The 27,465-nt window shown below is 56.2% G+C and overlaps 1 protein-coding gene across 15 annotated transcripts in view; it reads right to left on the bottom strand.

Annotated features, from left to right (window-relative positions):
• Position 1: 1 nt before the first annotated feature.
• The window catches only part of Phldb1 (pleckstrin homology like domain family B member 1), a 47,350-nt gene continuing 19,886 nt past the window's right edge, over positions 2-27,465 (bottom strand). For 3 of the 15 annotated variants that reach the window (XM_028866384.2, XM_028866385.2, XM_028866394.2), the window contains 21 exons: positions 24,542-24,823; positions 24,023-24,163; positions 23,799-23,936; positions 21,128-21,256; positions 20,624-20,779; positions 16,809-16,919; positions 16,576-16,665; positions 15,910-16,053; positions 14,245-14,415; positions 13,680-13,829; positions 12,209-12,349; positions 11,967-12,069; positions 11,472-11,516; positions 10,460-10,754; positions 10,247-10,370; positions 8,604-8,750; positions 7,278-7,394; positions 6,927-7,029; positions 2,468-2,553; positions 2,270-2,302; positions 4-1,372 (listed from right to left, as the gene is read on the bottom strand). In XM_028866384.2, coding sequence (XP_028722217.1) covers positions 1,232-1,372; positions 2,270-2,302; positions 2,468-2,553; positions 6,927-7,029; positions 7,278-7,394; positions 8,604-8,750; positions 10,247-10,370; positions 10,460-10,754; positions 11,472-11,516; positions 11,967-12,069; positions 12,209-12,349; positions 13,680-13,829; positions 14,245-14,415; positions 15,910-16,053; positions 16,576-16,665; positions 16,809-16,919; positions 20,624-20,779; positions 21,128-21,256; positions 23,799-23,936; positions 24,023-24,163; positions 24,542-24,823 — 2,847 coding nt within the window. In that variant the 3' untranslated portion in view covers positions 4-1,231. Of the gene's footprint in view, positions 1,373-2,269; positions 2,303-2,467; positions 2,554-6,926; positions 7,030-7,277; positions 7,395-8,603; positions 8,751-10,246; positions 10,371-10,459; positions 10,755-11,471; positions 11,517-11,966; positions 12,070-12,208; positions 12,350-13,679; positions 13,830-14,244; positions 14,416-15,909; positions 16,054-16,575; positions 16,666-16,808; positions 16,920-20,623; positions 20,780-21,127; positions 21,257-23,798; positions 23,937-24,022; positions 24,164-24,541; positions 24,824-27,465 lie in introns of all 15 variants that reach the window. The other 12 variants (XM_028866387.2, XM_028866388.2, XM_028866389.2 and 9 more) reach the window with 12 other exon arrangements.

Here is a 27,465-nt window from a genome sequence, read left to right as displayed (position 1 = left end):
GTACATAGTCAAAATGCTTTTTATTATTGTTCTGCTGAAATGCTTACAAATACTGCAAAACACCCAGCCAGGCCCCAGCAACCAAGGGTCCAGTGCTGGGGAGGGCAGGGAGGGTTGCTTAGTGTTAAGGCGCAAAGGCTGAATGAAGCCAGCCAGCTGAAGACGTGATCCCCACTCTTTCCCCATCGCCCTTGGGAAACTGAGGGAGGGTACCACAGCTCAGGGCCTCTGCTTCCGCCCTCCCCACCCACAGCTCAGGCTTCCTTCGGGACGGCCCGAGCCACCCTCCTTCCTCGCTGGGAACTAATCCCGTCAGACTGGGAGGACAGATCTTAGCTTCATCTCCCTCAGTGCTGCCGTTCCTCTGGTCTGGGATCCCCCAACACCATCCCTTCTGGCTCTAAGCAAGGCACGGTGGAAGGCGAGGGCTGGACCGGGGGGCTTGAGACCAACGCAGCAGGGGGGGCGGGGTCTCCTCCTGCCACGTGACACGCCCCCAGGCCTGGGGTGGAGAGATGATGGCACGTACCTTCACGTGGCCCACAGCCGAAGCAGTGGGCTGAGCCACAGAGTGGCCGTGGCGATTAGTGTGTAACCATGGTGATGGAGCAGTCACCATGGGGACCATGGTGATGGGGCTGGACCTCCAGGATGACACCTGAGGTCTCTGGTCCTTGAGCAAAGTAGTGGAAAGTATGGAGAGGTGGGAGAATGAGGAGGCAGAATGGGGCTGGGGAGTGCAGGCCTGAGTGGTTCCCCAACTCTACCACGTGGCTCTGCTCGGCACCCCCCAGGCCCCTGCACGGGGGTGAGATGAGAAGGGGATCTTTGGCAGATTCTGGTACCATAATTTGTCCTTTACAAAGAGAAAACAAGCTGGAGCGAGCGAGTGCCAGGACCGAGTTGAGAGGCCAGCTCTGCCACTCCTCCTCAGGCCTGCCAGACCCAGGAGGGAACCCCGAGCTTCTGGGCTCCCCAACACACAACAAAGCCCCTCCCTCTTCCTCTCCTCTCCGCCGGTCCCTTAGGGACCCAAGCCCCACCCTCAAGCACCACACTCCTCACAGAACAGTTTGTCTTCTTGCACAAAAGCCCTGGGGGGGACTCTACTACATCCTGAGCCTTTGCGGCCCAGTGCCCAGTGTGCCGCCGTCGCCAGGGATAAGCCGAGCAGCAAGTGGCAGGGCATGGGTCCTGCGGCCGACCTGGGGACCCAGGAGGGGCATGGTAGTTAGTTCATGAACTGAGTGTAGCCCTCAGCTCCTGTGACGATGACGTCCATCCAGATGCGCATGGCCTCTGCAGATGGGGCCACCATGTAGTACAGCCGGTCATGGGTCTTCACGCAGAAGGTGAGGGCAGGATTCGGACTCTGCCAAGGCAAGACAGGAAGTGCTAAGGTGGAACTCCATTGCCCAGAACATTCTGTTCACCTGCCTCTTGTCTGCCTCTTTCCTCAAAGTCCCAGGAAATCCTGAATTTATGACTGAGCGAGCCTTTTTTGGCCGGGTGGTGGTTGGAGGGGGCGGAGAATACAGGGGTTCAAGTGAGGGTTTCTTTGTGTAGCCCTGGCTGTCCTGGAACTCTGCAGACCAGGCTGGCCTCCAACTCATAGAAATCCACCCATCTCTGCCTCCTAAGTGCCGGGATTAAAGGCGTGTGCCACCACCACCTGGCCTAAGGCCGAGTCTTAAACAGGCCAGAGCCGAGTCCCCAGGGGTCCACAGGTTTTTGTTCTAACACGTGGCAGTATTAGGCTCTCTAAACCCTGGCAACCCCAAAAGGCGCATGCCTCAGTTCCAAAATGAATATAAGAGAATCTGTCACAAGGGTTGTCCCAGTGAGAACCAGATTCCCTTCTAGGGCAAAAAGAGGCAGGAAAAGGCTCTAAGTAGGAGGTTGGCCCAGACCCTAGAGGAGCAGAGGTCAGGGTTAGGTAGGGTCTGAGGGCTGGCAAGAGGCAGGGCAGCTTGCATAAGGCTAGCTGGCTCAGCCTCCAACTCCTCTTATCAATTCCAATCTAGTGTGCTGCACTTGCCCACCGACCCCTCCAGCCTGTACTGTCCACCTCCCTCCGGGCTACACCAGCTGTCAGGGCCAGAGAGGAAGGCAACAAGCGGGGTCCAATCCACAGGAGCTCCTTGCTCCTCCTCTCTCTGGCCTGGAGCTCGTTAGGGGAACGGAAGGGGGAGTCAGGGGTCAGGGGCCATAGGACATAGGAGCTGTTAATGTGAGCAGTTCTGGTTAAAGGCGTGTGGGCTAGGGGTACCTCAGTCACCATAGTGAAGTGGAAAAGCCTTTTCTGGGAGGGGGAGAGGAAGAAAGGAAGAGAAAACTGGTAAAAAGAGTGAGGAGGAAGCGGAGCCTGGGCAGAGGACAGGCCCAAGGCCGCTGCGCCCAGAACACGCTGCGACACCCCTTCCCGGTGGCTGTCCCCGCAGCCACACCCTGGTCCCCGCTGCCTCACCTTGGCTGCGCTGCGCAGGTGGTCATAGTACACTTCCTCGATGGCCTGGAAGTAGATGACCCCCTTCAGCTTCGTCTCGTGCTTGTCTGCAAAGGAATGAGGGTGGACTGAGCGGAACAGAGCACCGAGCGCCCCCCGGGTCTGAGCTCTCTTCCTCATCTGGGGAATGGCTTGCAGTCTTGGCTTCTACAACTCCAACCCTGAGTCCCAGAGGGAACCTCGGCACAGGTATAACATAAATTGGAACTCTGCTGAGGTGCGATCTACCGGAAGACAAAGCTACAGCCCGCGGGAGCAAAACTGGCGAAGCTCTTCTGAAGAATTCGGCCACATCCATCAAAAGTAGGGCGCTTGGAATCCTAACAATTTGCTGAGGCTGAGGCAGGATGATTTTGAGTTCTAGGCCAGCTTAAAATAATAATCTCTAAAATGCTAGTCAGTGGTGGCACAGGATTTTAATCCCAGCACTCGGGAGGCAGAGGCAGGTGGATCTCTGTGAGTTCAAGGCCAGCCTGGTCTACAGAGTGAGTTCCAGGACAGCCAGGGTTACACAGAGAAACCCTGTTCCCAAAAAACAAAACAAAACAAAAACCCTCTAAAATAATAATTACATTAAACAAATCTAAATAATAAACTAGAAAAAGACTTTGATCTTTCTAGGCCAAAGTTCCAGGCCAAGCAGAACTATATAGTGAGACCCTGTATCAACAAACAAATAACAAAAAATAATTTATTGGATGTATATAAAAATAACAGCTTTACAATAGTCACTACAGATTGTTTTGTTTTTCGAGATAGGGTTTCTCTGTGTAGCCCTGGCTGTCCTGGAACTCGCTCTGTAGACCAGGCTGGCCTCGAACTCACAAAGATCCACCTGCCTTTGTAGTGCTGGGATTGAAGGCGTGCGCCACCACTGCCTGGCAGCTTGTTAGAAGCACACTAACTATCCCCCAGTGGAGATGGTTAGCTAATTAGAGTGTTCCACTAGAGTGGTGGAAGGGCACATAGCTGCTGTTCTAGAAGATGATACAGAATTTGTGTGTGTTTGTGTTGTACAGGCACATGTGTGAGGATGTGCATGCCCGTGCACACACACTCAAAAGGCCAGAGAAGGATGTCACTCTCTACCATATTCCCTTGAGACAGGGTCTCTCACTGAACCTGGAGCTGGGTTGGCAGCCAGCAAACTCCAGCCATCCTCCTGTCTCCACCTGTCAGTGCTGGGGTAACAGGTATACATGGGGTACACAGAATACTGGGATTTGCACTCAGGTCCTCTATCCACTAGGCATCTCTCCAGCCCCAAGAAACATTTGACACAGGTGTAGGTGGGGGAATAAATCTATAAAACCCACCGAGTGTTAAGTATACAGTTGTAGATGTATTTGAAACAGAAAAACTGCTAAGAGACCTTAAGGCAAACAGGACAAGGTATTAGCTGCTACCATGTGTGTATGAGAAGGGGATAAGAATGTTGTTAGTTGGAGTATGTGCACACCTAAACCCCCAGCATTTGAGAACCACAGGCAAGAGGATCAAGAGTTCAAGACCAGTTCTGACTACATAGTGAGCTTGAGGCCAACCTGGGCTACATGAGACGGCGTCTTACCTTAAAAACAACAACAACAACAACAACAAAAAACCAAAACAACAAAAAACACTGATCCAATGGTACAGCCGACACTAACTAGCTCCGGTCCTGCGGGAGATGACGGTGCCCATCACTGAACTCCGAAGTGAGAGCTATTAGGAAGCTCCTCCCATGGTCCCTTCCCACACTCCGGGTTATTTCAGGCCCAATCCCCTGCCCTAGCCTCCTAAAGGTCCTGCCCTAGCCTCCAGCCCTGCTACTCACCTGCCCCGACGACGCGGGATGAGTCTGAAAACAAGCCTGCTGCCTCAGTGTACAACGCCTCTGACGGTTCCTCTTTGGAGAACCAGCTACCTCTGTGTCCTGGCACAGACCAGTGCCAAGGCATCCCTCCAGCTTGCCTCACAGCCTCCTCCACACTGAGTTCTGTGGCGTCGCTACACTTCTCACTTGGAAAGGCAGCCTCACTCTTCCTACACTAGGACCAGCTCTTCCCGCCCATATTCTCGGCAAACTCCTCACCAACCTTCAAGACCCACTGCAGACCACTACAACAGAAAAACATGAATCCTCGGCGCAGTCCTCGACACGCTGAATCTGAACCTTTGTTTTCTACATGCGTGTCCTCCTGCAACAGCAAGAGCTACGTGCCAGGCACGCAACAGGTGCTCAGTCATTGTAGAATGACCGAGGCCTAGGCACTGGCATCTGAAAAGAAATCACAAACCCTTTCTGCCGGGAAGCTACAACACGGTGAGAAGGTACAGGCCCGCAGCCTCGTCATGTGCCAGTGTGGCTAGGGGTTCAGGAGTACCCTGCCCCATCTGAGGGTGTTAAGAGTGTGGGAGGCAACAGCCCATTCCGAGCATCCAGCGGAGCCTGGCACGGAACGCGGCATCTGTCACTACAGCGTTACGCTCAGGGCTGATGTCACAGGGCAGACAGGGATGAGTGGAAGAGGGTGGGACCCACTCCAAGGAAGGTGGAGCCTCCGAGGGGCTCACCCAGGTTAGTCTCTGTTGTGATTTCCTGAAGGAAGGAAGAGGGGGCAGGCCCAACAGGCAAGGCACACCCAGGTCCTGGCGTAGCCCCACACCCGTCTCAACATTTCCTCCTCTGACATAAGAAGCCTGGCCACCCTCCCGCGGCCCCCCCCCCCTTCTTTCACTGGAAATAGTAACAGGCTGCTGCCCACACTTCCGTCCCGCCCACCTATCCTTGGTCTTGTGCAATCTGGCTTCAGCCTCCTTGCGTGGTGAGAAGCCTTCTCTCCACAAATCTCAGTCTCGGAGTCAAATGGCCCTTGGGCCACATCATTCTTGGCCTTTGGGCACTATCTATCATTGCTGGCGACACCTTGGGCTTACAAATGTCTGTTCCCTTGGCTGGCTTCCTTCTCTGTCCCCGCTGCCCGCCTAAATGTGATCTCCTTTTGTTTCACAGACACGAAGCGAGATCACTTGTGCCAAGTGCCAGCCCAGCACCTGGCATGCACTCAGAGCCAGCTCCCTGCTTCCTGCCCTTCTGCCTCTGCCGATTTCAAAGTCCTGCTCTTCCCCACAAGTGGCCGTCTCTCCCCTCTGCTCTGCCTCGTGGGTGCTCTGACACCTTGGACAATTAATTAGGCTTTCTGGGCCCCATTTTCCTTACACATAAAGTAGGAGTACATTCTGGCAAAAATGAGATGAGCCGATGCACATAGAGTACTGATCGTGCAAGTGTCTGATGAACAGGACTTGCATTCGCTGAGACTAGTACTCCCAAGACATTCAACTAGGGTCTCCCTCACAGCCTAGCCTTTCTCCCGGACTTAGCTCAACGCACCTCAGCCTCCACATGTCCGAAGTGGAGCCCTGCTTCCCAGGCTGACAAGGTCCCTCTACTGTCCTAGCCTAGGCTTCCGCCTCTCCACATCCAGGACCCAGGGTGATCAGGGAAGGCTTCTCAAGTGGGTAAAAGGTGAGGGGGCAAGCAGGGCACTGGCCTGGACATTCATGACCCCCAGCCCTCCCCTTTCCAGTTTCGTAGGTGGTGGGGCTCAGTGACTGGCAGGCAGGTGTGGCACGTGTTACCCCCCAGCTGACGCACTTAATGTCAGGGCAAAGCCCCTCAGGCCTCTCTTGTCCTCTGCTAACATGACCAGCAATGTTCCAGAGAGGCTCATTGTGAGGCAAGGACAGCCAGCCCACAATGCATGACAGACTCATGTCACGCACGGGAAGGGGCTCAGGGGACCACTGATCACGGCACAGTCTAGCCCTCGTTGACTAGAGGGCCACCCAGCACCTCATGCTCCAAGTAGGAAAATCCAAGATATTCTGGGGGGTCAGAGTCGATGCTAGAGACTGGGGGAGGGAGAGGAAGAGGAAGAGCAGAGTTGAATAAGGCCCCTGGCTCCTGGGTCGTCCCAAGAGTCCTGGATACTGCTTAACTGATGACCTTGAAGTCTCTGAGGGAGACCAAGGGGCAGTTCCCAGGCCAAATTGTGTACCCAGTGTCTGAGTGCTGCCCTGTTAGCAAACCCACTCACTGTGCTTTAACTCTCGGCTTGGCAGCCGCCTTCCTGACAGTGTGCACCAGGGAGAGAGCATGGCCATCTTGTCAGCAGAGCCGAGAGCAGGGACTGGAGTTTTAGATGCTCCACAACGCCGCAGAGCGAAGGAACACGTGATGAACGAAAGAATGAATGTGAACTGGGTACCCTACATTTTCAGTGTGTGTGTGTGGGGGGGGGGGACTCAAAGCCCATCAGAGCCTCTGCCTCTCTAGCTGGAAGCTTGGCCTCCTGCTAGCAGACCAGCCAAGCCCGCTGTCGGAGCCCAGGGGTCCCAGCCCTGACTGGCCCGAGGGCAGCCTGTGGGAACTCACCCACGTAATAGGAAAGGGTGCGCTTGAGCCGATCAAAGACAAACCAGCGCTTCTTCCACGATTTAATCTTGCCGCCCATCTTGATCAAGTAGCCGCGGCAGACCTGGTGGGGAGCAACACCGGAGAACTCTACAAACATGGAAGCCCCTGGGCCTCCCTCCCCAAGCAGCTCCTTCAGGACCGGTCACCGCCGCTGCATCGACAGAGGCCACCCCCAACGTCTCAGGCCAGCACACAGGATACTGGGGCAGACTGAGATCACAATTCCAAGGCGCGCCCCCCCCACCCCCAACGACAACGATGACGACGAAACCCCCTCTCCCAACGGCCTGAGCCACACCGGTCTGGTACCTTGCTGCTGAGCACCACATGTAGGCAGGTGTCCACCCCGTGGCCTGACGACTCTATGTGGGTCTTCAAGTCAAAGTCCTCCTTCCGGTTGGGCAGGTAGCGGGTAAGAGGCCGGGCCTGGGGACGAAGGGCGGGGATGGCAAAGTTATTTCTCTTCCCTCATCAGTCCCTTGTTCTTAGGCCTGAACCTCCCACAACTTCCCATCACCCGCTCTGGACTCCTGTGGTTGTTGCCCCTGGTTTCACAGGACTTGGCACCGGCGTGGAGACCCAGCCTGCCTGTGCTGACTCTACCCAGGCCCAGGCAAAATGCTGAGCAGCTCCTTGCCTCAGTTCCCCACCTGTGACAATGACAGCCTCCTCTCTTGTCCCTCCTCTCCCTCCCGACAGAATGAACAAGAGGCCAGAACGAACATGTTGTTCCCTAGGGGTGGGATGCAGTTCAGTGGAGGAGCTGCTCCCTAGCACTCTCAAGGCCCCGCGTTGGTCACCTCGGCAGGGAGGGCCCAGAAGACCCCAGCCTGGGAAGGACTATGGAGACTCAGTCAGAAGGAGCAGCCCGGCTGAGTTCTATAGTTCTCACGGGGTCAGGGACCAGGCACACAGGTAGACGTCCTTGCCCAGACCCCCTCTCCTTCCCCCTGCTCATATCCCAGGTAAAGTCTGGTTTTGAGCAATGAGAGAATTTTGCCTGAGGAGGCCAGTGTCTCTCAGAGATACAAACTAGATGCTAGTAAGGCTGTCCACAGGTGAGAGAGACTGAAGCCCTAAGGCCCCGTGAGGGGAAAGGGCTGGGACACAAGGAGTGCGCCATTCAAGACGGGCAGCTGGCAGAAGGTGTGGCATAAACTCACAAAGCTGCAACAAGGCCCCCGAGAGGCCAAGGCAGCCATTCTGGGTCTTAGCAACCAGCTCCTGTCAAGTCTGTAGCCATATCCAGAGTCCCACGTCTTTGTCCCTCTCTATGACTTGGTACTGGTTTTTCAGAGGTGCCTTTCTCCAGACCCTAGCTGATTCCAAAGACATACAGGAGGCCTGCGACAGCTTCACACCCCACCCTCCCCAACACGCATGCACACACTCATGTACACACACACACACACACACACACACACACACACACACACATATGCACGCACGGGCGCGCATGTGCACACACACATGTGCACTCTGACGAACCCTAGTGGGTCTGCTTTTTGTGTCCAGCGAGTCCCAGGTAGAACACTGTCTGTGCCCAGCCCACAGTAATCTTTTCTGGGGAGCAGGCTCCACAGCCGGCAGGGAGGCCGACTTCCTGTCCCCCGCCCCCCCACGCCAACCACTCACCTGGGAAAACTGTTTCTCCCGCAGCTTCACCTCCTTCTCCACCAGCTGCTGCCTGCGGGCGCTCTCGCTCTGCAGCCTCCTTTCCACCTGCTCCCGCCTCCGCCGCTCCTCCTCCAGGGCCTGCCTCCGCAGTTCCATCTCCCGCTCCTGCCCGAAAAGCCAGGGCTCAGTGCCCTCAAGCCTGGACAGAGCCACAAAGGCACCGACCCTGGACAATGGCCTGGCTGAGCAAGCATGTCCTCAAAGACCACCCTCTCCTGGCTACGGATCAACACTTCAAACACTGGTTCAGTCACCGCTCTATGGCTGCGACCCTACAAAGTCCCTTACCCTCTCTGACCTCACTAGGAAGATGGGCTTCAACTTGTCTGCTTCTGGGAGCGGGGCAAAATTTCAAAGAAGTTAGACCTGCCATCAGACTCCAGCACAAAAAAAATAGCACTCAATGAAGTGGGTCATGTATAACTTTCTTTCATTGAGACAGGGTCTCATGTTACTCTGGCTGGCCTAGAACTCACCAAGATCCACCCACCTCTGCCTCCCAAGTGCTGGGATTAAATAAAGGTATACACCATCACACCTGGTTATAACTTACAAAATAAACAAATAAAAGATTGCATTTTTATTTATTTCTCTCTCTCTCTCTCTGTGTATGTGCCTGTGCACTCAGGTGTGACTGTGCACTCACGTGTGCGTGTCATGCATGTGCAGGTGTCCACAGAGGCTAGAAGAGGGTCAGATCCCTAGGATCTGGAGTCATAGGCAATTGTGATGTCAGTGTTAGGAAGCAAACTGGTCCCCTCTGCAAGAGCAGCAAGGCCTCTCAACGGCCGAGTGTCTCTCCAGCCCCAGGCTCATACATCTTTATCTGGATTCCTAGGACGAGTGTTAGCTAATCACTGTTTTTGACAGCTGGTACATACAGTCCTTTCCCAATCACTGGCTTAATAAGGCTCTCTAAAATTCTACATGTAACATTCACTGTTGAATTTCAAATAAAAAATTATGGGGATGAAGGTCACAAGTGAATTTCACATGTCTTCATCAGTAGAGACCCCTGCACTATTTTTTTTTTTTTACAGCTCAAAAGTTAGCATCATCTCCAACTTTCCTCCAAGAGAGGTTTGTACATTTGCCTTAATGTGGTGCAAAAAACACGAAGACATCCTTTTCAGGTGGTTCTCCATCCACAGGGTCAGTCCTCTTTTTTTTTTTTCAAGCCCCTGTGATTCCTCCGTTCCATTTACTGGTTCTCAATTAAGAGATTGAGGGGGTTTTGTTGTAGCTTGCTTGGTTAATTTGGTTTGTTTGTTTTCTGAGACAGATTTCCCAGCCAACACCTCTGCCCTGGCTTACTGCCTTTTTTTTTTTTGGTCCTCTACCTCAACCCCACTTTCTGCTTTTCCTAACTATCCCCAAGGAGAATGTTCCTCTACTTAGGTTCCCACACAGGATGGGGCACGAGGCCGAAGCTCCCCTATAGGAAACCCATGGCTGGACATAGTGACAATCGCTTGTGTTCCACGGAGGTGCGACACTGTCGCCTGCCCAGGCCACACCTGAGAAACGCAAACGTCCACTGTCTAGTTTGTGTGTGTGGAAAGGCTTGGGGTACAGGGCAGGCACTGGCAGGCGGGGCTCACCACCTGCGGCCTCCTGGCTCCAGTCAGCCTCACCCTGGACTCCATGAGCCGGCTCTTCTCTGCATGGGCTTCCTTCAGCATCTTCTCCATCTCCTCTATCTTGCCCATGTCCAGACCGCTGGCGCTAGGGAGGGAAGGGGAAGAGAGAGCTCGTCAAGCGCGCGTCCCAGGGCTTCTGATGCAAGCAAGCAGCGGGCTGGAGGTGGGAGGCACCTGGACATGTTGTCAGGGGAGCAGACTGAATTGCCTCCTGTCGAGATGCTGGTCTCCATGCTGTCTGAGCTCTCCAGGCTCAGCGTGTCATAAGCGTGTTCGCCCTCCTCGCCACGCTCCCTGCCAGCGGGCAGGTGGTGCAGGATGGACCGGTGCATGAGCGCGGGGAAGCCGGAGGGGCCCGCCGGGAAGGGCGCGGCACCATGCAAGGCATCCCATTGGCACTGGGCCTCGGCTGCCGCTCTCTGCTTCAGCTCAGCCAGGCGCCGCCGCTGCTCCTCAATCACCTGGTGCCCTGCGGCGGGAGGGACAGGGGGATTCATCGTGGGGATCCTCACTCATCGGGGGAAGGGAACACGCTGGAGCATCACAGACAGAGAGGAGGCAAGCAGGAAGAGGCAAACACAGAGCAGGCCCTGCCCCACAGCTGCCTTGTGCCCACAGCTCCGGGCCGGTGGCCCCTGCAGTTGTGTGGGCCGGTGTTTACAGTCTGACTGCAGGCCTCTTCCTGCATCCTGAGCGCGCGCGCGCGCGCGCACACACACACACACACACACACACACACACACACACACACACACACACACACGGCACCGCAACTGCCCTGGTGGTGCCCAGGCAGCATGCCAGCCAGCTGTTCCAGCTCTCAACGGAGGCCCGCAGAGATGAGCAGGGCACATGCACCCACCACGTCTACTGGGGAAGGAGGAGGGGAGCTGGTGGGAACCCCTGGACGGCGCAGGCCCCCAGCAATGCAGAAGCAAGTGCAGCCAGCGCAGGAGAGAAGGTAAGGAAGGAGACTGGAGGGCACAGCCAAGGGCAACAGGGAGGTGAGCCGGAAGGGAAGCCAGCCAGGCACCCTAGCCCAGCGAGGTCTGGACCGGGGTGGGGTGGGGGGATGTCAGCAGACAGCGGAGCCTGGGCAGGGCGGAGCCTGGGCAGGGCACATCATGCTAACGCAGGACAGGGGGCTGCCTGGCCAAAGCGATGTCCTCAGGCACCAATGCTCTACCTGCTGGGTCGTCGGGTGGGGGGGGCTCGGCAGGAAGTAACTCAACTGGTGTGGGGGTTCCCCCCGGGCAGAGGGTGCAGGAGAGAGACACAGAGGGGATAAGAGGAGAGAGAGGCACAGACATGGGCTTTCAAAACAACTGAGACACACACAGACACTGTCTGAAGAGCCAGTGTCTCAGGAAACCATTTCTGGAGGTCATCATCACACCCACCCCCCAACTTCTTCCAATGTCTACCCCACTCGGTCAACAAAAACGTCCCCTCATCGGATGGGCCCTCTAAGATGTCACAAGCCCTCAGACCCTTCGTCCCCTGTCCTTGGGTCTTTTGAAAGCTCCCAGGAAGATCTTCTTCATGAGACCTGAGTCTTTTCCGCTCTTGCCCAGATCCCAGTGATAGGAAACACCCTGTGAGAAGGCTGAGCATGCGTGAGGTGACGGAGGATCTGGCCACGGAATGGAGGCAGGGGCAGGCTGGCATTACAGCTTCTTACCCTTCTGCTGTAGGGCCAGCTGGCGCTTGGTCTCAATGTCCTGCAGCGTGGCTGCCAGGTTGCGAGGAAGGCTGCTGGTGCCATTCTGGGAGAGCAGGGCACTCTGGGGGTGGGGGGAGAATGTAGGAGCGCTAGTATTGGGGCCCAGCAGACGCCACCCCCACCCTACGGTCTGCATGAACAGCCTTAGCCTCTGCCCAACATGGCTGTCTCCATCCCCAACACCACACATGTCCTCAGACCTTTGGTGATGGACTACGGCCCAGGGTAGCCACGCTGAGCTGTGACGAGGATGACGAGGAGCCTGAGGAGGAGGGGAGAGGGCCACTGCGGGTCCGGGGCAGAGGGCTGGTGGCCTCGCCATCCATCTTGGAGCGGTAAACCTGGAAGGGAAAGAAACTGCCCAGTGATCACCCAGCTTCCTACTGGCTGTCACTTCACAGCTCCTGGATCAGCTGGGATCCAAGGTCCTACCCCAGCCCAGGGCCTCTGGGACCTCCTGGCTCCAGCAGTCAACAAGGCTGAGCCTCCTAAGCCAGGCCAGTGGGCAGACGCTACTGGCAATTGTCCAGCCTCCTTCCCAGGCCCTTCCTCCCTAAGCTAATCTCCAGCCCAGTCCTGGATCCGAGGAAGGACCTATAAACTGACCCATGCAGAAGTCAGTGTCTGCCAGACAGAGCTGGGCAGAAGACTAAGCGGAGGCCATGAACAGGCTGTGTGGCCTTGAGCCACACACCTCCCCGCCCTACACCCGGGCTTTCTCATCTGCAAAGGAAAGGGCAGAGCTGGACTAAGTAACAGCCAAACTGCCCGACTGTGCTGACATGGGGCGAATCTGGTCTTTGGAGTCAGGGGCGCCGGGTCTCCATACTGCTACCTAGCTGAGTGGCTTGGGTGAGATCACTTTGTTTCCCCCTATGCCTCAGCCTTTGATCTATACAATGAGTGCTAACACTATCTACCTCAAAGGCCTGTCTGTGGGGGGGATTCAATGCATCAAAAGTTGTCAAAGTCTCCAGCCAGCTGGGCATCTGATAGAGGTACCACATGTGTTACATGAATAAGAGCCTCCCGAAGGGACCACATGGTGTTAGCTGAGGTCACAGCCTCAGAAGTACAGCTCCTTCACTGAAGAGTGAGTTTTGGAGGTGGAATTACAGGCTCAACGGCACGTCAGCGGAGCAAAATTGGGTGGAAGACTACCCAAGCGCCCTTGCCTCCCACGGTCAGCACAGTGCTGGAAGACTCGGACAGGACAGTGGTCACACAGGTAACTTTCTACGGCTGTCACTTCCGCGAACCTCTATTGCTCTTGTCTGCCTCCACGCGTCACCCCTGAGGAGACCAGGAGAACGAAACACCAGCCGTTCCCGTGGGTCACACTAGCCCCACTTGCAGCAGGCCCAGGGGCATGTCAAGCCCCCCGTTCCGAGTGAACAACTCTGGAGAAAACTCCCTTCCAATGGTCAGTCAGTCCCGATACCCTTGGACTCAGGGGCTGGACGGCCCTGGGTCCCCAGCTTCCCAAAGTATCAGGATGGCAAGATGGCTGCCCAGGAAAAGACCCTGGCTGCCCTCTCCGGGCTTACGGGCCCCTCCTCGCCCTGCTGGGTAACCCCGTGACCCAAGGTACGCATTGTGCCCGAAGGACCGGCAGCAGGTGCTCAGAGCGGCCGGGAACAGGACCTGGGAAAGACAGGCGGTAACGGTTACCTGCAGCTGACGGGAAGCTTTGGCAGGCAGAGGCGGGGGAGAGGAGCGAGGGGAGGCGGCGGTGGCGGCGGCCAGGCCAGTCCCCAGCCCGGCCATCAGCTCCTGGTACCACCGCTCTAAGTCTACAGCGGGGAGCAGCAGCTTCTCCATCTGGAGGGGTGGGGGGGAAGGCGAGGATGGAGAGGAAGGGCCAAGACAGGAGGGGAGCAACGGGAAGAAGAAAAGGGAGGAGGAAAGGTAGAGAGGGAGGCCATGCCAGGGGAATGGGAAGGAAGGTATGAGGGAGGGAGGGAGGACGGGGGGAGAGCAGAAGGAGAAGGAAGAGAAAAACAGTGAGACGACAGCCGCGCTAACTGTGCTAAGAGCAAAGAGAAACAGTCAGGGCCCAAGTTCCAGAGCACGGACCGGAGAGCGATGCCAGCAGCCGGGCAGCCGGCACCTGCAGGCGTCGGGCACGGCCCTAGGCCCTCCGCTGGCGTCAAACGCAGAGGCCAGTGAGCAGGGGTAACACACACAGTCACACCAGCCGTGGAACGGGGGCGGCAAGGACACACAGACCACCAACCTTAGATGAAGGCGTGACGGAAGCGAAGGAAGAGAAGGGCAGCGTGGGAGGAAGACGGGTGATGGGAACCAGGTCCTGGGAGGCAGAAGCCCAGGAAGACAGGCCTGGCGAAGGGGTTGGGGGCATGGGTGAGGTGCCCCACATCGCTTTTAGCTGCTCAAGCGTCACGTACTTGAGAGGCGGCCAGCCACAGGAGGGAATACAAAAGGTTAATGGGAGTGGAACCCAAGACAGCGGCCCTGACCACTGGGGAAGGGGAACGGCGGAAGTAAAGAAGGAGACCGACCCTGGGAGAGCGCCAGCATCCTCTCAGCAAAGTCTCTCCTTGGAGACCAGGAGACAGGGTGTGTCCCTCCCAGGCCACTAAGGTGCTGAGGAGAGCTCCCAAGGTCCCCATGGAAGAAAGTGAACCACGCTCCACCCTCGATGCCAAGCTGAAGAGCCTGCCTGCCCCTGACCCCCACCCAGGCTGAGAGATAATGGAGGCCCTTGGGCACAGGTGGGCACACTCTGTGGCTGGTACCTCGCTGCCAGGCAGGGACGGGGGGAGCCTGCTGGGGCAGGTAGCAGAAGCAGAGGGGTCCAAGCGAGAGCACAGCTGGAGGACCTCAGCCAGGCTCACATACTCCTAGGGCGCTCAGGGTGGGGGGGAAAGATGATGTTAACAGGTTCAGCCAAGCATCCCACACCCCACACGTCATGCCAGGCTAGAGTCATCACTTCACATCGGTGCAGAATCCACAGGGGGATAGGGCCCTCGGCATCTGACTGTGGGGAAAGTGGGCATGAAAGGGCAGGCAGAGCCTACCGTGAAAGGCTCCGCTCGACCTCTACTTTGGAGACGAGCATGGCAATTTAGTTGCTGCCCCAAGGAAAACCAACATATCCATCTATGGATTGGCCCTGGGCTGAGAGCAGGTGAGGATGCCCAGAGAAGGCCTTCCAGAAGCCCAACGGAAAACAGGACCTAGCTCCTACCGCCCCGTCCGCCTCTATCCCACTGGGCATCCCCAGTTGGGCACACACATGCAGCACTAATCATGGCACTGCCCAGGAAGAGGACAGGTCCCCAAGGGTCGATCATCAGAACAGGGGAGTGGAGATACCACTAGGGCTTGAGCAAGACAAGCTCTGAGAAACAGGCCTGACATTAGCCGACAGCAACTTCTGACCCAGCAGGAAAACGGGCTGGGTAAGTACTTGGGAAGGTGTCAGCCCACTTCACTGGAGGCTGGTGGACCGGGACTATGATATTCCGTCACCTGTCCTCAAGCCCTGAGATTATCTGGGTGCTGGCCACCCACAGGAAGCTTCACCTAAGCACAGGATCCTTAGGCTGCCTATCCAGGGTGTCCCATCTAGCCCCAGAGCCAGACTATCTTCTGGGGTCAAAGAAAAGGAAGATGAGCCAGAGAATTCAGTGTGTTGTGAACAACCAAGAACGACATGCAGACTGCATGCGAATTAAAATGCAAATTAGCGCTATCGTTTCTCGTATGGGCTAGACGCTCCGTGCACGGCACGATGGTATCTCACAGACTCTCAGACTGCCAGCCAAAGGATATGCCACATGCCCTTCAGCCCTCCCTGGGAAGAGCGGGAGGCAGGCGTCTGGGGGGCAGGCAGACAGGCAGAGGGCAAAGCAGAACAGGCAGCTGCGGTTACCTCGTGTGCTTTGGGACAGAGCTGAGTGGAAGCAGGAGGGGTTAAGGAAACAGAGGAGGCCCCAGCCTGAGAAGACCTTGGGGACGGGCCCAGAGCCTTGTTCTCCAGCCCCATCTCTGAGGACTCGGAGATGAGAAGCTGAGCCTACAAGAGGATATACATGGTGAGAGAAGCCTCACCCGAACGCTCAGCTCAACCCCCTGCCCCAGACCTAAGCTGTTTGGGCAACAAGACAGAGAAGAAGAGGGAAGAAATATCAGGAAACCAGTCACGTCCTGACTGGACTTCGCACACCAGATGTGAAGATTTAAGAAAGAACCATTCAACTCAAGGCCCACTTCCAGGCCGAAAGCCTAGATTCAGACAGAAGCCCAAGAGGCCCAGGGTAAGGACCCCTGCGTCCCTGTATTCCTCTTCAAGGGAGGTCCACCCAGTCCTGAACCTTTCTAAATTCTCAGCTCTCCACCACCACGCCTCCTAGGGCCCCAGGGCCTCTCGTAAATACTCAGCCACCCAAAAGTGTGAGGTGCTCAAGGCAACTAGAGGCCTGTGGCTGTGGAGAGCCAAAGGTCAGGCCTCAACCACCCAGGAGGAAGGTGGCACACCTTGCTCCAGAGTCTCTCAGCTCCCCCGAGCCTAAAGCTGGGGCTAACCCAGCCAGGTTACCTCTTTGAGGGTCGAGGTGGTCTTTGGAAAAGGCCTGCCGCCCGTGAGCGAATGATATCTCCTCTCAAGCGCCGTCAGTTTCTCTTTCTCCTGGAGGCCAGAACGGCAGGGTCAGAGCCATAGGAGCAAGAGAGGGGATTTCCCCCCCCCACACACACTCCTGTGCTGGCAATCCCACCCCAGCTTTCTCTCCCTCGACCACCATGTCTCTCTTGGGACCCAAGGCCAGATACCTTTTGCAGAAGCTGCAGGGCAGCATTCTTGTCCCGGGCCAGACGCTCTGACTCCTGCACTGCTTGGGCCCGGATCTGGCCAGCCTGACTGTCCAGTACAGCCAGGCGCTCCTGAGGAAACGGGATGCAATCAGGCCCTGGAGGGACATAACTCAGCCCAAAGCTTGGCTGATTCTCCTGTCCGAAGACCCAGGACTCTGTAAAGGCAACATCACACTCTCCTGCTTGGCCTCCACTCACCCCGGAAGAATTCTGGCTAAAGGGGTCAGCTCCTTCTCTTGTTCCCCCCTCCCCCACCCAGTGACCCTTGTGTCCTCAGGCACATTAGCCAGAGACCAGTCCTCTCGTCTAGTCCCTCATCCCACAGCCAACGGTTCCCAAAGCCTGGTGACACCGAACAGTTAGACCTCTGCCATGCCCACCCCACCCCGCCCCAACACACACACACATCATCCCTGGAATCCAGGCTCTCCACTTCCTGCTGGGCTTTGCTCTCTCTCTCTCAATCTTTAGCTCCACTCTACATTTCTCCACAACATCTTCCTAAAACAGCCTTTGAATCTTGTTTGCTCCTCCGAATTTCCTCACCATCCTAAAAAGAACACTTTTTTAAACACCGTATACTTAAGTAATTTCGTTTGCTTGACTTTGGTTTTTTGGTCTTGCTGTATAATCCAAACTGGCTTTAAATTCACTAGATAATCCAGGCTTGCTTTAACACACTCTGTAAGTCCAGACTGGCCTTAAACAGACTTTGGAGCCTAGGCAAGTCTTCAACTCACGGCAATCCTCTTGCCTCAGCCCTCTGAGATCTGAACCGTCATGCCCCACCTTTTCCTTTGGATTTGAGATGAGGTCTCCTTGGGCTGGACTTGAACTCCTGGACTCAGGCAGTCTTCTTGCCTCAGCCACCAGAGACACTGAGACATATCCTTAGAACTCAAGTGTGGACCACAACACTGGCTCTTCAGGAACTTTTAAAAAAACTCAACAAGTGGGGGCTGGAGAGACGGCTCAGGGGTTAAGAGCACTGGCTGCCCTTCCAGAGGACCTAGGTTCATTTCCCAGCATCCATACAGCAGCTTACAACTGCCTGTAACTCCAGTCCCAGGGGAGCCAACACAGGCATGGTATTCACACACACAGGAAGGCAGAACATTCCGATAAAACAAACAAACAAACAAAAAAGAGCAAGGCCGGATCACCCATCTCCTCAAAACCTTTCAGTGGCTCTCTTTACCACCCACAGAGCAGAACACAAACTCCTGACCCTGCACTGGAGGGCTGGCTCTCAGGACTGGTACCCCGCCTGCTTGTCCCTCCACACACGTGGCTCCACCAAGCTGTACTCTACGCTGTACCTCTGTAGACTCATCTGTCACCCTCTCGGCCCAGGAGGGCCATTCCAAGTCTTTCCCACTATCCTGAGGCCTCTCCTCCAAGGCCAGGCTGAATGCTGCCTCCTCTCCAGAGCCGCCCGTCCTCGGCTGCTAGTCCATTTCCCTGTTCCTGCCTATGCATTCACATTAGTCTAGATCCATCCACCTTGTCTTACTGTGATCCGTGACTGCGTCTCCACCACCACCTCCGCCCCCTCTGTAAGATCAGAGGCAGGACCAGGGTCATGTCTGTCTCCACAACCCCACAGGGCTTACCCCAGTGCCTGGCTCAACAACCATGTGCTAAAAGAAAATGAAAATATTTTGAGAGGAAAAGATGAGAGCTAGGCAAAATATGTCCAAAAATTAATCTCGGACAGTCTCAAACCACCACTCTTCGGAGCAGCACACGGGAGGGGAGGCACGAAGAAGGCAGCTATCCTAACCTTGCAGTCAGCCCACGCAAAAACCGGAAACATTAGACAGGAACCCTCGCAGCACCAGCCGCCACGGATTCGGAACGGAGGAGGACTGGGGTGCGGCTGGGTGTCTTTTTATCTGTTACTTCATCTAACCTTAGGAAGCAGGTGTCTTTATGCCCCGTTTTAGAGATGAGAACACGGATGTGTTTAGAAGTTAGAATCTCTTGGGTAGTTAGTGGTAGACTCAGGACTAGAACCAGACCCGTAGGATTCCAGGATCAGCTTTCCCAACCACTCTCAACCACAGTGGACGGATACAATAGCTCTCCAGGGAAGACAGAGCCTGAGGAGACTCTGGAGATACAAGGGAAAGCTCAAAGGGAGTATAGGAAAGAATGTCATCTCACACACACACACACACACACACACACACACACACACACACACACACACACCCAGGTCCTAGGCTGGCCACAAAGAGGAAAGACACAGTCCCTGAAGCTGAGTTCCTCCCAGACCTCCAGTGAGTGGACCAGCTGAGTCCCTCCATGCCTGCCTGCCTGCCTTCTCTCCAGGTGAAGAGGGAGAACATCGAAGAGCCAACCCAGACCACATGCAGCACAGCAGAAACGCCTTGGGCCTCGAAACCTAGTGGGCTTGGGTTCCCACTCTGACTCGGGAAGTTTATACACTGAAGGCTGTGTGCAAACCGGTTACTCATCTATAAACGAGGCAGAGTGCCCACCTTATGAGATACCCTAAGAACAGCACGAGAAAACCCAAGGGAAGCTCCTAGAAGGGTGTCTGCCACATGAGCTTGGGAAACGTTAGTTTTCCTCCTTTCCTAGATCAGGACAAGAGGTGCACTTTAAGAATGTATTTATTTTATGTGTATAAGTGTGCCTGAGTGTATGTCTGTGTACCATGTAGGTACAGGAACTGGAGAAGGTCAGAAAAGGTGTTGGATCTCCTGGAACTGGGGTTAGAGATGATTATAAACCACTATGCGGGTGATGGGAATCGAATGGGTCCCCTGGAATACTCTTCAATACTGAGCCATCTCTCCAGTCCCCCCAATAGATGCATTTTTAGGCAGAAGAACTCAGGGAGGGGAACAAGGGATCTGGGCCTATGACATCCAGTCCCCCCCCCTTACCACCAAACCCAGGCTGGCCGACAAGCCCCCGTCTCGCCACATCTGAACTCTACCCCCTAGACCTCACTGTCCTCGCCTCCCATACTCAGTCTAGCCAGGAATCTGCACGTGACCATTGTATGGGCCTCTGACACGGGAATCATAGACTTGGCCATCACCTAGGCCATCCTCCCTAACCCTCTCCTGCTTCGGAACACCTGCCCCATCCATCTGTCGCTGTCTACACTTGGTGTGGCTGAGACCAGCACAGGACCACAGCTTTAGCCACCAGAGGTGACCAGAGACAGCGCCCCATCTTCTCACTTTGCATATAGTCATGCCTGAGCTGGACCAAAAGCAGGAGATTCCTACTGTCAGGTAGACAGGCCAGCATCCAGACCTTGGGTCTCTGTGCATCCCAGCACTTCCAACAGCTCTAGAAAGGCAGGGGCAGGGATGGAGGTATAGCTGAATGGCAGAATATGGGCTTGGCATACAGAAGGCCCTGGGCTCAAGCGCAACATTCAAGATGACATCCAAAGGTAGTCAAGACACCTCAGCCAGTTTCCTCCTCCATCTCCATCTCTCCTTTACTGGCCAAGCCACTGCCAGCTCCCCACGTGAGCCAATTCCACTTTCCTTTGAGAAACTGGAGAGCCACGGCTTAGTACTACTGGCTATTCTTGCTGAGCCCTGTTCACCTTCACACTGCCTTTACCTATGAATTTCACACCAGCCCTACAGTTCCCATTTTTACTGACAATCACTAGGAAAAGACACACAAAAGGCTGTCGTCTGTGTCGTTAGCTTTCACAAAGTCACAGGCTGTGGGGCTCAACCCCAGGTCACCAGGGATGTGGGGGAGTGAGCAGCGCGCACCTTCCTCTTGGTCACGCTGCGCAGCAGCTCAGCCTTGCTGCGCAGCAGCCCCTGGCCGGCCAGCTCCCGCTCCTCCTCCGAGCGACTCTCCCGCTCCAGCTGCTGGAACTCCAGGTCCTCAAAGAGCTTTGTCTCAGTCTCCAGAGCGTCTGCCTCCTTCAACGACAGCGACACCCGGGGTTGGGTGGGGGTGCTCTCAAAGCCACTCTGGGCCAGGCCACAGAGCCATGAGTTCATGGGGGCTGGACCCGGGGAAACTGGGGAAGAAACCGGCCCCACCGCCCAAACTCCCTCTGCTCGGTTGGCGGAGCCCTTTTCGTGGACATCGCGGTCTGGAGCGCTGATCCCCACCCAACCTTGCCGGTCCCCTTTCCAAGCCACTGCACCGACCCTAGTGTCCGGCAGGTACTTGCAGGGGCCAGGTGGTCCCGTCCCACCGCTCTCCTGTCTTCGGTCTGGGCGGTGGCCCACGGGGGCCAGGGGGAGGGGGCTGGTGGAACTGACCCTTCTCAGCTGCTCCTGTAACTGTTCCCGCACTGATTCGGGGCAGTTATCGAGCTGCGTCTGGAGCTCGGCGTAGAGCGCCTGGCGGGCCTCCAGGTGCCTCCGTCCCGCGGCCAGCTCCGCCCTCTCCTGGTCGGCGGGAGGGGAGGGAGGCGGGGCACAGGGGAGAGAGAACACACACTCCTCAACTCCGGCCCGGCGCGGGGGGGCGGGGGGGGCGCAGGGGAGGACACCCGGAGTGGGGGGGCAAGCACCGAGACAGAAGACAGCAGGAGAGGAAGGAGGGCACGTGGGAGAGGAGGCGTGGAGCAGAGGTGTGAGACGGGACTCAGGCCGGGGGTGGGGTGGGGGGGGACGACACGGTGTAACAAAGGCAGAGGTGTGGGGGCAGGGTGGAAATGTTGGTCCCTTTAGAAACTAGTTTAGGTAGGTCCTAGGACGGGACCTTCCGTTTCCGCTCCAAACCAAAGTCAAAGCTGGTGCGTCGTGGCAAGAACTGAGCCTCGAGCTCTGCCACCGTCCCGAGACCAAAATTTAACCCTGGGGAAAATGGGAGTGGTGGGAAGAGTTAAATCCAGGAGTTGAGGGTGCAGGGGGAGCTGAGGATAGCAGAGCTACAGCGGTGCGGCAAGGGGACCCCAGCCCAACCCCCACGGCCTCCCTCCCCTCCTGCCCAGGGTGGGGGTGGGGTGCCAGCAAAGCAGGCTGAACTTCAGTAGGGATGAGGGTTGCAATTAGTTCGGCCCGTTGCCATGGTAATAGGAGCCCCAGGAGTGGATACAGGGAGGAGGTGGATGGCTCTGTCTGGGGCGAGATGACACCTCTGAGGGCGGAAAGGGGGACTAGGGGAGGAGATGGTGAGTCACCCCTCCGAAGGACAGGCAGAGGAGAAACTGTGAGTACTGATTCCAAAGCCAGAGTGGGGCCACGGGCTGGAAAGCTGGGAGGGAGATCATGAGAACCTTCTCACCACCACCATCACCGTCACCACCTCCAACACCTGGACCAACCAGAGGGGAGGCCAAGTCCAGGCCTCTGAGCAATCTCGGTTAAGTGAGGCTAGCCAGGTTGCTTGTGGAATGCCTCACCTCTAAGGAATATAGTCCCATGCTGCAACTGCCCAGCTCACCTACCCACCTACCCAGAGGGAAGGCCTTGATCAGGCCAGGCCCTGAGGTCCAGACACCACTGCCTTTAAATTATCCTGTGTTCTAGGAGGCCTCCAGGAGGAAGGGACCGTCTAGATTCAGCAAGGATGGGTAGCCACTCAGTGGGCGGAAAGGCCCTGTCCAAGCCCTCCAAGGCTGTGCCCACATCTGGACCTCCATATCACTCAGCTCCAAAGGGCGAGGCAGGAAAGACACACTCCAACCCCTGCCCTTCAACATTCTGGAGGCAGCAGCCCAGGCCTTTCCAGTAGGAGGCGCTGTCTGGGCAGAACAGTTCTTGGACCATGCACACCTTTCCCCAACACACACACACACACACACACACACACACACACACACACACACACACCCTTCCTCGTACCTCTCCTGCCAATGATCCACTAAGCAAAATTTAGCTGTGCCTTCCTGCCAGTTCCTTTCTGATCATGGGGTCCCACACCAAGAAAAGAAGGAGGCAACATTAGAAGGGAGAGGCCAGGGGCACAAAGGCACCCATGGAGTTAGTAAAGCTGGCATGACCCAGCCCTGCCTGGGTGGCCTGGCAGTTAGGGGCATGCGGAGAGCCCAGGACAGTGATTAGAAGGGGCGTTAGTGCAGGCCTGGTCGGCAAGCATGGGGTTAATTTGGCACAGAATCTCGGAGTGTGGTTTTGGGGGCCAGAGCCAAAGCTCCATTTAAAAAAAAAAAAAAAAGAGGAGGTGGGGAGGCATTGAATTAAGATTCTCAAAATTGAGAAAAAGAGGAAGATAACTCTCAAAAAAAATAGTAATAATCCAGAAGGAAAATTAAACTTCTTAGAAAAATACTGTCAAATCCAGAAATAGATGAACCCTCTCCACTTCAGAGCTTTTGGCACGCTGTTGGGCGTCTTGGACATGGCTGGCACAACCCCCGTGGGACGCAGCAGCCCCTGAAGACGGGCACGAAATCTGAAAGGGGCAGGAGCTGGGACTATCTGGGACGGGAGGCTGCAGACCCTGATGACAGGAAACAGAGACCTGTGGGCCATCTCCCAAAGACCACATCCTAAGCACCTGAGGCATGCTTGAGGGAGGGCTTCTCCTCCTGGTGGGTCCCAAACCTGAATCATGCCCCCCACCCCAGCAGCACCAGTCCTTCGGCTGTGCCCACTGCCCAAGAAAGGGCTTTTAGCACTTGCTAGAAGAACCACACAGGCTCCAGAATGGCAGGCACCCAGGCAACCAGAGGTAGCACAGAGATCCAGATAAATGAGACCCCAAACACCAGCCCAGCCCCTGGCAGTACCATCCAAGCTTGTACCTTCCAGAGAGAAGAACCCCTCATCCCTGGAGGGTTACAGAGACCATCTGGTGAGCAAGATGGATGTGGAGGGATGCACAGAGACCATGTGGTGTGCAGGTTGGATGTGGAGGGATGTACAGAGACCATGTGGTGTGCAGGATGGATGTGGAGGGATGTACAGCCCTAGGAAAAGCATTTCTCGTACTCTTCTGGGCCACTGGTGGTCAGGTATGGGTTACCTTGTCCCTCTCCTTCTGGATGCCCGTCTCCAAGGCCACCAACTTCTCCTGCAGCTGGTCCATCGCCCTCTGTTCTTTCTGCAGCAATGTTCTCTCTGCCTCCCTCTCCCCCTGCAGCAACGCCCTCTCCATTTCAGCCTAGACAGACACCAGGACCCTCATCAAGACAGGGAGCTCGGGGTGGGGTCCCCCCACAGGGCCTGCACACATCCCAGCCGGCTCACCTCTCGGGCTGCCTCCTGCAGCTGCTGCTCCAGCTCCTTGACTCGGACCTTCAGCTGCTCTACTCGGCCCAGCACCTGAGCCCTCTCCTCTTCCACAGCCAGCACCTCTCCCTGGAGCTTCGCGCTCGGAGCATCTTCATGCTGGAGGGGAGAGAGCCACCCATGGAGGAAGTCTAGAGCCTTCCAGGGTCAGGCAGACTAAGAGGGTGGATCGCACATTCCTCAAACTACTTGAAAAGGGTAAACGAGTCTAAAACAGGAGACCACTTTCCTCCCAGCCAGGAAGCTCGGCTATAGGGAAAACATTTACCGGAGTGCCTGAGCTGGGTGGGGCCCCCAAGAAAAACAGGCCATAAAGCACATTTATAGCTTGGGAAAGTCATGGTCACCTCCCTTTTCCTCCTCGCTCCCAGTTCCTCACCTCTGGTCTCAATCAAACCTTGATCCTTTCTCACTATCCCTCCTCACCCGGCCCTAGCATTCTCATCAGCCCCTGGCCCCGCCCCCCAGCCCCCTAACCTCCTGCTGGGTGCTCTCTGTGCTACTGCACTCTTCTTTGAGATTTTCTTCATCAGAGCGCTCCATGCTCTCCCACAGGCGCTGGGAGGCAGCTCCGGACTCCTCACCGCTCCTTCCAGAGACCACTGTGGCTCCTGTCAAGCCTCTGGAGGGCCTCCGGCCTGCCAATGCCAGCGCTGCGGTGGCCTCTCCAATACTGGGCAGTTCCCCAGATTCGGGGCCCCCGTCAGCCCGGCTGTACTCGGCACACAGGTTCAGGATGGTCTCCAGGCGTTGGCGTTCCTAGGGACAATGGACGGGCAGAGCATGAGGAGCAGAAGTCTGAGACCCAGTGTGGCCTGAGTCGGGGTGTGCTGAACACCAGGGATTCTGGGCCCAGCATCGTGAGGACAGCCTCAACCTCAGGATCTGTGGGAAGGACAAGTGTAGTGTCGCACACCTTTAATCCCAGCACTCTGGAGGGCAGAGACTGCTGGCACATCTCAGAATCTGAGGCCAGCCTGGTCTACATTCAAGTGAGATTCAGGCCAGCCAGCCAAAGACTAGTGAGACACTAACTAAACAATAAAAATAAAAAAATGAAAAATTCAGCCGGGCAATAGTGGCACACACCTTTGATCCCAGCACTTGGGAGGCAGAGGCAGGCAGATCTTCATGAGTTTGAGGACAGTTCTGTCTATAGATCTAGTACCAGAACAGCCAGGGCTACACAGTGAAACCCTGTCTCAGAAAACCAAAATTAATTAATTAATTAGAAACTCTTGTGGGAGGGGGAGGGAAAGAGGGCCCCTCAAAAATGGGCAAGAGACCGAGGCAGTTATACCACCTGTCCATGTGGCTGGCGCGTCCCATCGTCCTGTGTACTTTCCCTTTCCCTCTGCCCTAGGACGGGGCTTCTTCATAGTCACACAAGGACCCATCCAAACGCACACATGGGAACACACCGGGGTAGGCAGCCTGAAGGCCACGCTGAGACGCGGAGCCATCCGGGTCCTCATGCCGACACAGGTTCATTCACAGACCCCCTCCCTCCCCACAAGGCCACACTGATCCACCAGTTCTGCTACCCAGGCACACAGAAGACGCTCCATGCGCCCTAGGAGGCACATCAGCATTAACAGGTAGGTACACACAAAGACACCAGCCCTGACCTGCACACACACAGATAAACACAGTCTGCTGGGTGGGCACCTGCAGACAGACGAGGCCGGAAAGCAGACCACAGGCCACAGGACCTGACAGTCCAGACACAGAGAGAAAAGGCAGCTAGGACGCTGTTGTCCTTCCCTGTCCCACCTCAGCTCCAAGCCACTCGGGCAGCCAACCCTTTGCTCCTTGCCGGCAACGTAAGCTAGCCAGGTGTGAGCAAGTACTCTAGGGTCTGTCAATCTATTCTCCCACTAAATCCTGACGCAGAAATGGTCACCTCTCGGGTGCCTAGGAGGTGAGGGAACAATGGTAGTCATGTTCCTGGTCTCTATCCTCCTCATCTATATATATATATAAAACCCCCCAGCCTTGACTTTCAAGCCCAGATCCTGACCGAGTTTCTGGGGTCTCTGACATCACATCGCTCGCTCACACCACCTACATTTGAGCCTCAACTTCCCATCCCACAACACTTACCCAGCTTCCTTCCTGCTGCTGGCCAAGTTGTGTGGCAAAAAACCCAGGAACCAAGCCTCAGCACCCAGGAGGCTGGGCCTATGCCTCACCCCCGCCCTAGGACCCAGATAAGCAGCCTGGCTAAGGTAGGAGAGGCAGGGTGCGGGCGGGCGGGCGGGCGGGCAGGCAGCCTCTGGCTTAAAGTGGCAGGTGGGGCAGGTTGGGGCTAGTGGTGAGGTGTGTACCTGTGTGTGGGGATGGGGGTGGGGAGGCTGGGCCCAGCATTGCTATGCCAGGTTCACCGTCCCTCTCAGGACGAAGATCCAGGGTAGCCACAGTATAACAGCGATAAGAAGATGTAACAAAGGAAGACTAGGGGTCCTGGCCCCCCACGAGGATGCTGCCCCACACCCTCACTCCAAAAGGACCAGCTGCTTCCCACATTCTCCGGGCAAGTGTCCTCCTCAAACCAATTCCAGGGTACCCATGTCCCCCCAAACCCTGGGCTTCTGCTCTCAAGAGACGGAAGGGAGAATCCATGTTCTTGTATGTGGGCTTCGAGCATATAGACAGCAGCCAATACCCCTGGAGTCCTGGAGCTCCCTATGCTATTTGGGGGAATCCCAGCCCCCTCCCAGCTCAGATGCCATCTCTAGGACAGCTGCCCAGAACCACACCCAGACTCGGCAGCACCACATTTATGCACACAGACACATACAATCACAGAGGCAGGCTGGGGGCTGCCCACCCTGTTCTCACCTCTTCCTTAGTACCATACTCTTAGAGGACCCACCTGGGCCAGGGTAAGTGGTTCACGCCCACTCGGAGAGGCCAAAGAGAAGCGGGTGTGGGGGGGGGGGGAAGCTTTCCTAAAGCACGAGCCCCAGATAAAGGTGCTTTGCCGTGCAAGCCTGATGACCTGAGTTTGCATCCTGGGACCCATGGAAAGGTGGAAGAAAAGAAGGACTGTAAAAACTGTCCTCTGGCCGCACACTCACCATGCCATGGGCCCCCATCAGCACCCGCACTGGCAATACAGAAATGCTTTAAAACAGGAAGTCGCCAGTTCTGGTGGTGCAGGGGAGTAGGATTTGCTGCAGAAGACAGAGGCAGGAGGATCTGGAGTTCGAGGCCAGCCTGGGACACATATAGCCAGGTGGAGGTGGCGCACGCCTTTAATCCCAGCACTTGGGAGGCAGAGGCAGGTGGATCTCTGTGAGTTGGAGGCCAGCCTGGTCTACAGAGCGAGTTCCAGGACAGCCAGGGCTGTCTCGAAAAACAACAACAAAGATGAATAAGAAAATAAAGAGCCACTGAGG

This window comes from Peromyscus leucopus, chromosome 7, assembly GCF_004664715.2.
Source record: "Peromyscus leucopus breed LL Stock chromosome 7, UCI_PerLeu_2.1, whole genome shotgun sequence".
Taxonomy (NCBI): Eukaryota; Metazoa; Chordata; class Mammalia; order Rodentia; family Cricetidae; genus Peromyscus; species Peromyscus leucopus.
Note: the sequence above shows the minus strand (reverse complement) of the source record. Positions and strands in the feature narration are given on the sequence as shown.